General features: G+C 38.4%; 1 protein-coding gene across 6 annotated transcripts in view; it reads right to left on the bottom strand.

The window, feature by feature from the left end:
- Window positions 1-209: 209 nt before the first annotated feature.
- Window positions 210-13761, bottom strand: part of BMP2K (BMP2 inducible kinase) — a 71413-nt gene continuing 57861 nt past the window's right edge. For 3 of the 6 annotated variants that reach the window (XM_020813928.3, XM_020813930.3, XM_078394489.1), the window contains one exon: window positions 3444-7231. In XM_020813928.3, coding sequence (XP_020669587.3) covers window positions 5799-7231 — 1433 coding nt within the window. In that variant the 3' untranslated portion in view covers window positions 3444-5798. Of the gene's footprint in view, window positions 7232-12494; window positions 12981-13761 lie in introns of those variants that run through there. The other 3 variants (XM_020813931.3, XM_078394490.1, XM_020813929.3) reach the window with 2 other exon arrangements.

The following is a 13761-nucleotide window of genomic DNA, read 5'->3' as shown; positions in this document are numbered from 1 at the left end:
AACTGAATGAAAGCAGATAAACCCAAGCTGAATGCCAATAAGGCAGATGTCTGAAGGAGAACTGAAAGGATTCACAAAAGAATTGACACTGAATACAGGAACAGAAACTCGCATGAGCTGTAAATAATAAAATAAAACTTTGTGAATGCCACAGATGGTTTGAATGATTCAGGTATAGAATCAGAAGATGTATGTACAGAATCATGATATCTGGTATATTTATTTATTTAATAACAACCAAAAGTTGTTTTCTCAGATACAGTTTCACACAAAAGTTAAAGTTCTGTATTAGTGACACACACACACACACAAAGCTTTAGAAATTTCAAATCTAACAAGAAATGGAAGTGTGATTTGAAAAAAGTGCACTTAAAGCTGTTTACCAGCAATTAAGATATAGCATTACGCTGTTTTACTCTTGAATGATGTCCTAGTCACAGAAATCAAACTTGGCTACAGACACTATCACTATAGTACCAGTGGTGCCTCGCTTGACGAGGATAATTCGTTCCGTTCAAATCGTTATTAAGCGAAATCCTCATCAAGTGAACCGAAAAAGGCCATTGAAATGCATTGAAAACCGGTTCAGTGCGTTCCAATGGGTGAAATACCGCAGCATCCAGCAAAGATCCTCCATAGGGCAGCCATTTTTGGTGCCTGTAAAGCGAGGAATCCATCCTAAAACACAGCGGGGAGCCATTTTAAACAGCGGGTGGCCATTTTGAAGACCCGACAATCAGCTGTAAAGAGCGTCGTTAAGTGAAAAATTGGTTCCGGAAGCAGGGAACCGATCGTCGTTAAGCAATTTTTGCCTATTAAAACATTGTTTTGCGATCGCAAAAGTGATTGCAAAAACTTCAAGCAATTTCCGCGTCTAACGAGGTAATCATCAAGCGAGGCACCACTATTTCTTTCAAATGAAGCACTCTAGAAAAATAACCAGGCTGGCACTGTTTTGCATTTCCCTGTTATTCTTTGAGCAGCTTTTGGCTACGCTTGTTTTTCCATTGCCATGAAAATGATTGTGACTGCAATGTTATTTTTTAAATCACAATCTCCAAGAGACGTGATGTGTGCGTGTGTGTATTTCATATATGTCTCTCTATAAAAATACACTGTATCTCATTAAAAAAAATCTGCAGATAAACTCTATATGCTATTCTCACAGTAGTAGCTATACCCATTTATTCTCACAGTAGGTTCTTGTTACTCTTGGGAGAAAGGTAAGGACTTCTAGGAAATCCTCTGCCAAATACATACAGGCATTCATGTTGCCTATCTAAATTATAGGATGTTTGCCACTGAATTTGAGAAGTGCAAGATCAAGCTTAAAGATATTGCCCTCAGCTTCCCCAACCTGGTAAGTAGATTTGTGGTGGATTCAGTCTTTAACTGGTACAAAGGGCTGACACAAATTTGAAGGGGAGGGGGGAAATCCCACCGATAGATAATATTCTGCATATCGAAATTAAACAAAGAGTGTATTGTTTTATGCCTGAGAGCACATCTGAAACTAAATATTCCCCATTCTGACCAGTACACTGAAAGTACCTTAGGGCAGTGGTCCCCAACCTTTCTGATACCGTGGACCAGTTGGGAGGGGCAGGGCTGTCCAGGGGGGGAGTGTGTGTGGAGGGGCTGAAGATCTGTCTCCGCAGACCCTAGGGTGCCTATTGTGTCAGAGGTAATAAGTGAATTTATTTATTCACAGCTGAATTTGGAAGATATGGAAGTGAATTTATTTATCTAAACACACAGCTGAATTTGGAAGATATGGAAAGGTCAAACAATTACACCAGGTATAAGCAAAATGTGGCACATGGGTCACATGTAGACCCCCTGGACTCTCAGCTTATTTAATTACTCAAATGTCCCCTTCTGCCTTGTAAATGGTATTGAAGCAATTTCACCATGGTTTAAGGAGGACTAGTACAACCTACCCCCCACTTTTTAAAAAAAAAATGCTTATGGCCACGACAGGGTCCAAGCTTTTTCTGGCCCACTGTGGCAACCTTCACAGTATATGACCACTGCATTTTAAAAAATTACACAAGTTAGCCTATTTGCCTATCCACTCCTCTCCAGGGTTCTGGCAAATGCGAAAAATGGCCTTTGTCTCCACCAAGATGGCCTATCCCTGCATTAAAGAGGGAAATAAACCTTCACTTGGGCACTCATGGGTATGAATCAGTATCTCCCAGACTTCCCCTGATTTCAAATATATGCACACATACATACAAAATATAAGCAAATATATCACCCCAAAGGGTAATGAATGTTTCTTTATGAAGCCAAGAACTAAAGGGACATTCAAATTATTCAGTATGCTTTCCACAGCTCTTCGTAAAAGCAAAACAGGCAGAAATCAACTTTAAGGATTTTGCCAGTATTATCACATCATGGGCGGGTAAAATAAGCATTCTTATTTACAGTAACCTAAGAAAATAAAATCATACACAAAATACACCTCTGCCCAATTAATACGAATACATGAAGCAAGGAGGGCATTAAGAACCCTACAAGAAAGCAAAGCTTGTTAGAAGTAATGGCCACCTCTGTTTCCTTTGGCCTTAAAAGTTGTGCTACAGAATGTTTGTCTAGACCCATTCCGGGGGGGGGGGGCACTCATATATTTATTCTCAAATCCTCATACTGCCTATGCTCCAAAACAGCAACTCAGATATCCTCTAGAAGAGTCTCTACTGAAAAATATGATTCGGCACAAATGTCTTCCAAGTTTTCTAACTCAAAAGGTTTCAGGTGGGAAATCTGTAATGAGAATGTGCCACTTCTGCCCTCCTCGCCACTGAATTATTGCAGAATAAAATGCATCCCTTTGGTCAAAGGTGTTTCATGTGTCTGTAAAAAATCGTATACATCCTATCAATTTGTTAACAAATATCAACTACAAGAGTCTTCTGGCAAAAGCTAGCAATCAATTAAGATTATGGCACCCTAATGATTACAAATCAACATTTTTATAGCACATGCTGGGATCTTCCCAAGTACTTCTTAAAACAAGTTTTGGCAATCTGTTGTTGAAAGGAAGAACTTTTCAACAGTCTCAAAAAGAAACCAAATAGTCCACATGCCATCTTCAGTCATATACTAGATACTGCCTCCAAGCCAGGGAAATTTAGTTAACATTTAACTAGACGAGTTACAAGTGATTTACTTTAAGTTCGATTAATTTCAGTGGGATTTCAGTATGAATAATGAATGATAGCAGAAAAATCAAAGCTACTGTGCCCATTTTGTGATGCCTGAAAGTTCTTACATGTGTACAAAAAGACAAAGACAGGCTACTGCACTGGCACCAGAGCATTTCCACCAGCTTGTTAAAGCAAGAATACCAACACACTATGGATGCTTCTATCATGACATACATCCCAAAATCCCTTCTATGTAGGAAATAATTGTAGGAGACAGAAACGTGCAACAGCTGGCTCTCTGTCTATTTTATCAGGTGCTCATTGCTGGAAAGCCCCATTTTCTGGGCAGGAAATGTCATCATGGTTGAAACAGCTTTTACATACAGAGCTAGGTGGTCGCTACTTCATAAATCAAATGTCTTATAGCAATATCTGTATCATATTCTAAGAGACTTTGGCACAAGATTAAAAGAACAACCATTCTGAGGTACATGCACTGCTAGTTTTTGCCATATGTGCTTTACAGAAATTCAGTATCTCAAGAGATCTAAATGACCTAGAAATTGTGCTTGGTATAAAAAAGAATGGGTTCTGGGATAGAGAGAGCTTCAGATTTCATCTTATAGAGGTTTCCAGGCAAGGGGAAAAAACACTTCCTCACATTAAAAGCATTAAAAAAAAGTACTTAATGAGTTTTAAGGGGGCTTGATTTTTTATCTCTTTCATTCAAATTCATCTTTTATTAACATGCAATAAACTACCAAAAATATGTTGATATTTTGCTTTCACACTGAATTTCAGGCTAGAAACCACCACCAAGAATATAAATAACTTCAAAGTGTAAGTGATTTCATGCAGCCTGGCATTTTACCTCCCCAGCCCATTTCATAGTTACATATTTTTTATTCATAGTCAAGCCATGTAATCAATATCCACCTATATCCATGGCCCAGCAGGTACGTAGTAATGCACCAATGTGCTTCAGTTCAAATTCACACAGATACAAATATTACCAAAGTCCTAAGATCCAGAATTGGCTTACATGCACTCAGTGGGATTTTTATTATATGTAATTAATTTTTTCCCATATCACAAACTATTCTTGAATTGTTACTGCTGCTCAACCATTATTCCAAATATACACATGTACACTCACATGTGTGTGTGTGTGTGTGCATGCGCAGACATATACACACACCTCCGCAGTGTTCTCTAGATCCTGACCACATCTACTATGTAATTTATACTGAACAATTCAGATCCACTTGCTTACTAGGGTGTTTTTCAAATTCCACAAAGCACCTCATTTCAGAAGGTTTAGCTGGCCTCAGCACAGCCAAATGACCTAGCTGCATAGGAAACATTCTGCCAAAGATCCCTTGCATATTATGCTGCTACTTGAAAAGGCCGTAAATGGTCCAGAGCAGACCATAAACAGACAGAACACCTTCATTCTAGTGGGAAGTTCCAAGATGCATCATATACTCACCTTCTAAGTTCTACAAATGTTCAAAAAGTGTCTTGAGAGCACCAACTGGCTCAGAGGTAAGTTTATAGCAGGACGTGATGGTCCTGGTTGTAAGGCATTGGTGACTTATTTATTATGCAGTTTACTGGTAGCAGACTCAAATCAGCATCAATTTTTCATACTGAAAACTGCATGAATTCAAGTTAAAAGATTCTTAAGAGCCCAGTGTATTTTGCACTAACTCTCAGAGTACAGACTTGTGAGACAGAATGCATTAAAATACTAGGTGACAGCAGTTTTGAATGCAGATTAAAAACATTTTTAAGGGACACACAGACTATCTGGAATACAAAACCCCAGTTAAATTGGGGGGGGGGAGCCACTGAGTGAAAATCATACTTAATGTTTGTACAAGTTTGAGCTTGCTACACATATTCGGTCCTCTCCCCCCCCCCCCCCCGTCCTGCCAAACTGCATGGAGGTAAGCCAGGCTCTCTTCTGAAATGGATTGTGTAAGTCTTCAAAGTGCTATACAGAATCCAGCTGTGCTATTTTCTCTCAACACTCCCAATTTGCTCTAGCATTGTATTCCACTTAGTTTGTAAGATCTTAAGAGTTACAGCTATCCCTGTTTTACATTAATGGCACTTACTGGGAAAAAGCAATGTCCTGGAATACAAAGATAGAAAAGTTTGCATTTCTTCATCTGTGTTTAGCAACCAGTCTCAAGTCAGCAAACTCAGATGTTCAGAAAGATGAAAAGGACAAAACTGTCAAAACGAGCAAAGTGAAGTAGCTTCAGCTTAGCCTGGTTTCTCATTTGGGCATTTTCTGAAGGTCTGGATTGACTGATCTGTCCCATCAATCAAGGTATGGTACACAACTCAGACCTATTACCTGCTGGAAGGACACAGTGGTCGCGTACAAAATAATCACAGGCAGAAGCCATGATAACTAGCTTCTGATTTCATTATTCATAATCTGCTGTTCCTGAAATGTTTTCACCGTCGGAACATCTCAATATTGTACACAGAATATGGCAGATTTTAAAATCTGAGGGTCCAGTGACTCTTGAGAATTAGTATTTTGTTCTTAACAAAATAGTTTTCTCCACAGTTCAACCAGATGGATTGTGACAGTATATAGGTTAAGTAATGGGGAGATACTCCTGGAAGAACCTACTGTTTGGAAGGAAATGGAGCCGCTCCAAATGGATCTAACTCTACTGCCTGTTGTTGCTGACTTTGTTGTGATGGTACACTTGGCACAACAAGGTCTGTGAAAGGAACTGCCCCAAAATCATCTGTTAATTTTATCCCATCACTAGAATGAACGCTGCCAAGCAGTGAACCCTGTCTAGATCGCCCAGGCACTACAGTGTTGTGGTCCCCACGATTATCAGCCAATCCTTGATGCTGTGGGAGACGCACCAGTTCTGTGGGGTGGAAAGGCTTGGCTCCAAAGGGGTCTAGAAGGCCATCTTCTGCTTGCAATGGGTTGACTCTGTCCTTGCTATCAGTTAGGGCAATACTTATGTTTTCCTTGGAATCAGAGATTGTCATGAACTCATTGCTGCTCTGTGAGTCCCGACGACCAGCTTTTTTGTGCCTCCGGGCTCTTTCCGGTGTACGGTAATTGGGCTTCAAAGTCTTCTTGGTGCTAGTTGGAGTGCCATGATGACGCTTCCCATTGCTCTTGGATCCCTCCTGTTTCATGCGTCTTTGGCGGGAAGAAAGTTTCTGCAGATTCCGTTGCTGCTGCTTCACCTTCTGCTGCTGCTGACTCCCTGCTATCTCCTCAAATGGGATAAGCCCAAAGAGGTCCTCTTTGTTCTCACTATCCTTTGAGGTGGAAAGAGGCTGGAAAGGAATACAACCAAAAACATCCACGGTTTTGGGAGATAAAGGAGAAGGTGGATTTTCAGAACCTGAAACCAAATCATCTGGCTGAGAAATTTTTCTGCTAAATGGGGCTTTGGTGAAGACATCAAAGTCATCCTGATCTTGCTCTGAGGCTTGAAAAGCAGCCTGGGAAGAAAAATCTCTGCTATCTTTCTGCTTAGGCTCTTGAGTGTGAAGAGAAAAGAATGGAACTGCTCCAAAGATATCAAACTCTTGTTTGGGGCTCTCCTTAGTCACTGTAATTGGCAACTCTGACAATATAGAACACGGAGCAATAGTCTCTTTGTCTGCAATGTTTGAAGTCCCTTCTCTGTACCTACTACAAGGCAGCTCTTTTACAGGTCTATTATGACCAGAATCTGAATCAGAACTTTGTTTATCATCATCTTCTGCATCTTCTTCTGAATCCATGAGAAGAGGATGCTGGCCAAAGTTCTCTGGTTCAGTATCATTGTCATCTATGAAGATTCCATGCCCACCCTGCAAGACTTCATCTTCTTGCTCATCTTCTTCCTCACTGCTTTTAGGAGAAGGAGGGTCTGACTCAAAGTCACTTTCTGATTCATCATTTCCTTTTTTCATGTGTCCTGTCACCTTCTTTCTGGATTCATGGTCCTCAGCAAACTGGGTTGACTTCTCATTTTTAACTGGACTCACTATCTTGTTTTCTAGATTGCTCACCAAATTATTAATTTCATTTCTTGGGGAACCTGGAAGGATGAAGCATATACAACAACTTCAATTTCATCTATCATTTCACCAAAAACACATGTATGTTTAACCTCTTTTTACTACACACTCAGTGGACTGTATTTTCCAGGACTTCATGATAAACTGAACGCAGTTTATGAGATTAGATTTCTGACTGTGCAGTTGTTATTGTTTTTTGCAACTGCTGTATTGTGGATCTGCATAAGACTATTTTCATATGAAAGAACCTGCAAGTTCAACAACTGGTGAATATCTAGCTAACCAAAACACATTGTGCATAAAGATAATACATCAGTGTATTCTCGAAGGCTTTCACGGCCAGGATCTGGTGGTTGTTGTGGGTTTTTTGGGCTCTTTGGCCGTGTTCTGAAGGTTGTTCTTCCTAACGTTTCGCCAGTCTCTGTGGCTGGCATCTTCAGAGGACAGGAGTGAGAACTTTGTCTGTGCTCTGGAACCCGAAAAACCCACAACAACAAAAATACATCAGATTAGATTTATTGTAATAATCTACAATTTTGTGTTTAATAACAAACAACTTCTGGTAAACTTCCAAACTAGGCATCACAAAATTAACCCATCCAATTAGAAAAACTGTTATAGTATGAATGTTCTATTCTTTATCATACTGAACAGCAACTAATCTATCCTCTATAACTATTTCCAATGATTCTCAAACTATCCAGTTTGTGGCTATCACTACATCTTGTACAAACTGATTTCATAGAAGTAAATTTTCCTATTATCCAGAATCTATCAACCAGTGTCATCTATGCTAGTGTTTTCCCGATCTGTTAACTTTTCACCATAGATGCTAAGGAAGGTCTAACAAGGCTGTCCAATCCTTGTTGCTCCCATTCAAAATTGTAATGACCCTTGTGAGAGAGCTTGCTTCTTCCCCTTAATTAGTACAAACTCAATAAATTCTCCCCATATGCCTGTTGTATCCCAAATTTTCCTATACAAATCATTTAATTGGAAATTACATTGTTTTCCAATTTCAAGCTATAATCAACCTTGCCACTGTTAACAATTAAGGTTATATTATACTGTATAGCCAGTCAATTAAGACATATGCTAGATATTACAACTCAATCTAATAAATTAATTTCATTGAATATGGAAACACAAGAATTGTATTTGAACTCTGTAAATATTCTTTTTGTACAATATAAAAATAGCCAAAATATATATATATAGAGAGAGAGAATATCCCTTATTTTAAAATATGCTTTTAATCAGGAACAGATGAATCTGGAAATATTTATTCCACCATTTTTTTTCATTTGATGATAGAGCTGGAGAAATTGCCAGAAAATTTGAAAGGATGAACTGAGAATTTATTAAGAAAGACACAAGTTAACAGAATAAAACATTGGTTAGAAAAAATGCGGGGGGGGGGGGGAGAATAAAAGTAAATAAAAGAATGGATAAAGCATCTTGGTATCTTATTCAATTAGAGTAATGGACAAAGGGTTGGATAAAAAGAAATGGTAAATGGAGGGAATTTACAACATATTTATATCACAAAAAGAAAGTGTAGTTGAAAATAAGGTAATAAAAGGGACAATGGGTAAAATTTACAAACTATTATTGTATTAGACAAAACTAACACATTATTTTATTAGCTTATCAGTTGATCAGGAGAAGAACTAGATTTCAAAATCCCCAAACCAACAAATATGGAGTCATAATTCAAAACAAATTTATACCTACGCTTTAAGAAAAATAAGTTAAAAGGAGTAGAAACAAGTAGGCGATTTGAGCTTTGGGCTGTTTCAGGTTTGCTCTGGTGTCAGGGTCTTCTTTGTTTAATACATTTGATCTTATACATTTGAAATTAAACTTTAGATTGATCCCTTCATTTGATAAAGATTTCCCAAAGGAATAGTCACAATGCTGAATGCTAGAAGTCCTCATCATAATCCTGCTGTTTTCCAACATTTGCTTGGATACTGTAATTATTTATGTAGACATGATTACTTTGAAAGATTAAAAGCTTAATCTTTCTACATGAATATAACACAAAATTTTTGTCCAAAGACCAAGTTTTCAAATGGCTATCAGTGAACTGTTCTTTTACCCACACACAGAAGCATCCAGTAGGCATCTCTATTTGCATGCATTTAAGAGGCTGCTTATGTTAGTCAGCAAAGAACTTATGTGCTGTAGGCAGACGTGCTACATGAAGCAATTATTTATTGGATTTTGAGTCAGGAACTTAGCAACGTATGAGGGCACCTGTATACCCCACATACTTTAACATTTTTAGATTGCTTTTCAGTCTTTTCTAAGACTATACAGTCATAATACTGACTTTTAATATAACTCAGTAGGAGAGCCAACTCACATTTTCCAAGTCCATGTGAGAGTGCGAGCAGCTGAACATTGACAGAATACTGTTTTTAAAATGTATTTTCACACACACAAAGCACTAAACTGATTTGTGAACCCAATTCTTGTGCCACATAAATCCATATTTCATTTAACATAGTTACATTTTATTAATGCCCAAGGGAAGAAAATCTCAAGATCATTTTTAAATTAATACCATAATAATGATGTAAGGAAAAAGTGATTTAAGATTAGCATGCAGAAAAAAGATGTGATTGAAGTAATCTCCAAAATAAAGTGCTGCTATGAACATTTCATATCTAAATTTATGAAGAGCTGAGGAACTTTGTGGCATAACATCTGCTCACAATGTACTGTGCAGATTACATCACTTCTAATCAGGTTCTCCTCTTGTAGAAGGCTATTGTTCTACTCAAATCCAATGCAGGTAGAACATCTTTAATCATAAGATCCCAATCTTCAAGGAAAAATTCTGTTCTGATGTTCTTTTCTAGAAATCCGATTATAAGAGGATGAATGGCTTGTAACAACTGAAGTAATTACAAGCCTTCTGCTAGTTCATCATTTCAAAGGCTTGGAGAAAACAGAGGCATAACCATTTTAAAGCTCCTTCTGAATTGGTAACATACTGCCATCATCATTTCACAGCAATTTGCCACATGTCAGCTTCACGGATTGCTGAGACACATCAACTAAATCTGCACTATTCTTTGGCAACGGACAGAATAGCAGATGTCATACACTGTGATGGATTATGGGGCTGTTCACTGCTCTCATTTTGAGGCACAGAGAAAAAAAGTGGAAAATCTATGTTACGTTGTCACATGTTCAAATTTACTGTAAGCTTGCTATGAAATAAATGTAACGGTAACCTCTCAAACTCTTGAGTTCCCTATTATTGATAGTTAACTTATCCACTGTCACAAGCAAGAACAAGTTGAGAAAATTATTTCTCTTCCAAACAGATAACTAACTGCTTTCTGATTTTCTAACACAGTATGTACTATCTCCGGATTTTATATATATATTAACTAATTAATGTGACAAGAACTCTAATTTCTGAATCCTCCAAATCTGTTTTCAAACACGAGAGCACAGAAGCCTCCTTGAACACATGATTCTGTCATTAGCTTTACAAAAATAACTACAGTATCTTTATAATATACTAGCATTTTCACATAAGGCATTAGGCATTTAAATTCCCTCTCTAATTTTGTTTAATTATGCAAGATACTCAGCTATTTTACATGCACAGAATTAATATTCTTCTCTGATATTTTAGGAGTCAAATATCAATTCCTAAACCTGCTGTGAAAGGTATAAACATCAGTAATACTGTAGTTAATAAGGTATTTATTGTAAATTTATGTTTAGGTAAAGGTAAAGGTTCCCCTTGACATCCAGTCCAGTCGTGTTCGACTCTAGGGGGTGGTGCTCATCTCCGTCTCCAAGCCGTAGAGCCAGCATTTGTCCGAAGACAATTTCCGTGGTCACGTGGCCAGCGTGACTAGACACAGAATGCCGTTACCTTCCCACTGAGGTGGTACCTATTTATCTACTCTCATTTTTACATGCTTCAAACTGCTAGGTTGGCAGGAGCTGGGACAAGCGACGGGAGCTCACTCCATCACGTGGATTCAATCTTACGACTGCTGGTCTTCTGACCCTGCAGCACAGAGGCTTCTGCGGTTTAACCCACAGCGCCACCACACCCCTCAAAAATTTATGTGTACAGAATCATAAAAATAGGGCTTCAATTCAATTTGTTGTCTTATGCATATTTATAAGGCACTTGTAATTCTCCATTTAGTGTTGATAAAGTCATTCCCTGATTTTTGTGAAGCTGAAATGAACTATCCTTTGGTCAACCTGTTCTAGCATACCTATGCAAATTCACCACTGCTCATTTTGTTCTCTCACTTGACCTGACAATGTTCTAATCAATTCAGCTACTCATTCCCTTGAATGCGCAAATCCTACCATAATAGAAGCCTCTGTCATTATTCCTCAAGCACATGTCTGCAGCAACAGGGAAGCCCCCACAGGAGAAGGCAAGAATTCAAAGGAATGTCCAAAGGTATCAGGAAAAAACAGACTCTCACACAATGGCTATAGTTTTACTGCTGTTCTTCCATGAATAGCTATTGCAAGCAGTAAGGATCACAACAACTCCTCCACTAAGAATCTTTAATTTCTTGTCAATTTGTAACTCCTTATGATTAGCAGCGACTTCAGCCTTTAAATGGAAATAAGCTGAGGGCAGAAAATGCATAAGTATTGTGAAGGCACTTACTAAGAAAACCTCAGAGGAGAGAAGGATGACAGGAGAGTTCCTGGACATTCTGGCTAGGTATTCCCTCCCCCACACCAGCTCCATCAGGCTTTTCTCTTCCCATCAACTATAAATTAGCATCAGGCACTCCATAAGATAGCAACAAAAAGAAAGGAAAAGACCTGCTCTATTTGGCTGCTTTTTCTCATAGTGATCCCACTCTAGATGGTCAAAAAACCACACACACACACACACACACACACACACACACACACAAAAACAAACAAAGAAACCTGGTGTCTGTATTTGATTGCTTCCCCTTCCCTCCTTGTCCTTCTTTTATTGTGTGATATATCTTCCAAATTGTAAGCCTGGCTATCTTGTGTTTATTGTGTTTATTGATTTTATACAAACTATGTGGGGTCCTCTGGAGCCCAAAAGGGGCAAAATATTTACTTTTAAATGTGGAAATAGTCCCACAGGTTCACATTATAGTACGTAAATTAATTTCTTCAGACATTCTTCTTAAGAGAAATCAAACTGATAATAATAGGTTGAAAAACACTTATAGCTCAAAACAGAACAGGAACATGTACATTTTTGGTAAACTAAAGAGAAGAAATTACTATAAGATACAATTGAGCAATATAACTTACGTTGTTTATTGTGATACATGAAATTTCATCTTAGCTATTTTAAAAGTTATATAAACTGCAGCTGACACATGCTCTGGCTCTTGCAATGCTCCACCCAAGAAACACTGTGACGCTGCACTCCTTCTTTCCAGGAAAGACATCACAACAGTGGGGAACACTACCCTGGCTGCATGTATTGCCAGATGCAGGGATTCTGCGTTCACCTATCAGTTGCCTTTGAACTTCCAGGGCTGAGCACACGGATGGACAGAATACTAACATTTGCTAAGTTATTTACAGCACCTCTAGCGGTGCAAGACCATCAGGATAGGAAGATCATAACTGACTATAAATGTCTATCTGTCACTCACTATTTAGCAAACTGATCGCCTTCTACCTTTTCTCTCCATTTCCAATTCCTTCCTGCCTGGCCTGACCTGACGTCATGGCCTATAATTTGTTTTAGCTGATGTACGCCACTTTTAGTGTCTGGAAAGCAAAAATAGAAGAAATAATAATATAACAAATATCTATTCCTATAATATGCCCTTCCTGGTATATTCATTTCTCCATTCAATTCTCATTACATTATATATAGGTATGTAACTCAAAACAATTTTTAGAGAGCTAAAATTGGGTTTCTATAAATTAGCAAAGGTATACATGATATGAAATAATTAAAGTAGAACTGCCTAATTTGTAAAGATTAATAATCTATGTCATTGCATATATGCAGCATACATGCAGCATACATGGTACACTACTAGTAGTGACAAGGAGGACAGGAAAACAAGGCTGAATTATAGTGAAACTGCAACTGCTTGGCACAGACAACAAGCATACATGAAAGTACACAGCTTAATGCTTTCAGTACAATAAGGACAAGTCAACCCTTCTTTAACTTCTAGGGGACACAGGAAAAGGCTGGAAGTAAACAGAGTGGACAACTTTAGGACTCCTGCAAAAGTCTACACAAATGAAAGAAGAAATCTAAAGGCCAAAAGCAGTATTCCAAAGAAAGCAAAAGGACAAAATGGAATGGGATATAAGGAAGGCGAATCAGTTGAGGGAGAGGACTATTTCGAGATCAGACCACTGTAATGCGCTCTATGTGGGGCTACCTTTGAGACTGATGCGGAAGCTTCAAATAGTACAGAATGCGGCAGCCAGACTACTTACTGGAACAAGAAAATATCACCGTATCTCTCACATTCTGGCTGCCTTGCATTGACTGCCCATTCGCTTCTGCATTGATTTCAAAGTGTTAATG

This window comes from Pogona vitticeps, chromosome 5, assembly GCF_051106095.1.
Source record: "Pogona vitticeps strain Pit_001003342236 chromosome 5, PviZW2.1, whole genome shotgun sequence".
Taxonomy (NCBI): Eukaryota; Metazoa; Chordata; class Lepidosauria; order Squamata; family Agamidae; genus Pogona; species Pogona vitticeps.
This window is presented reverse-complemented; position numbering and strand designations above follow the sequence as displayed.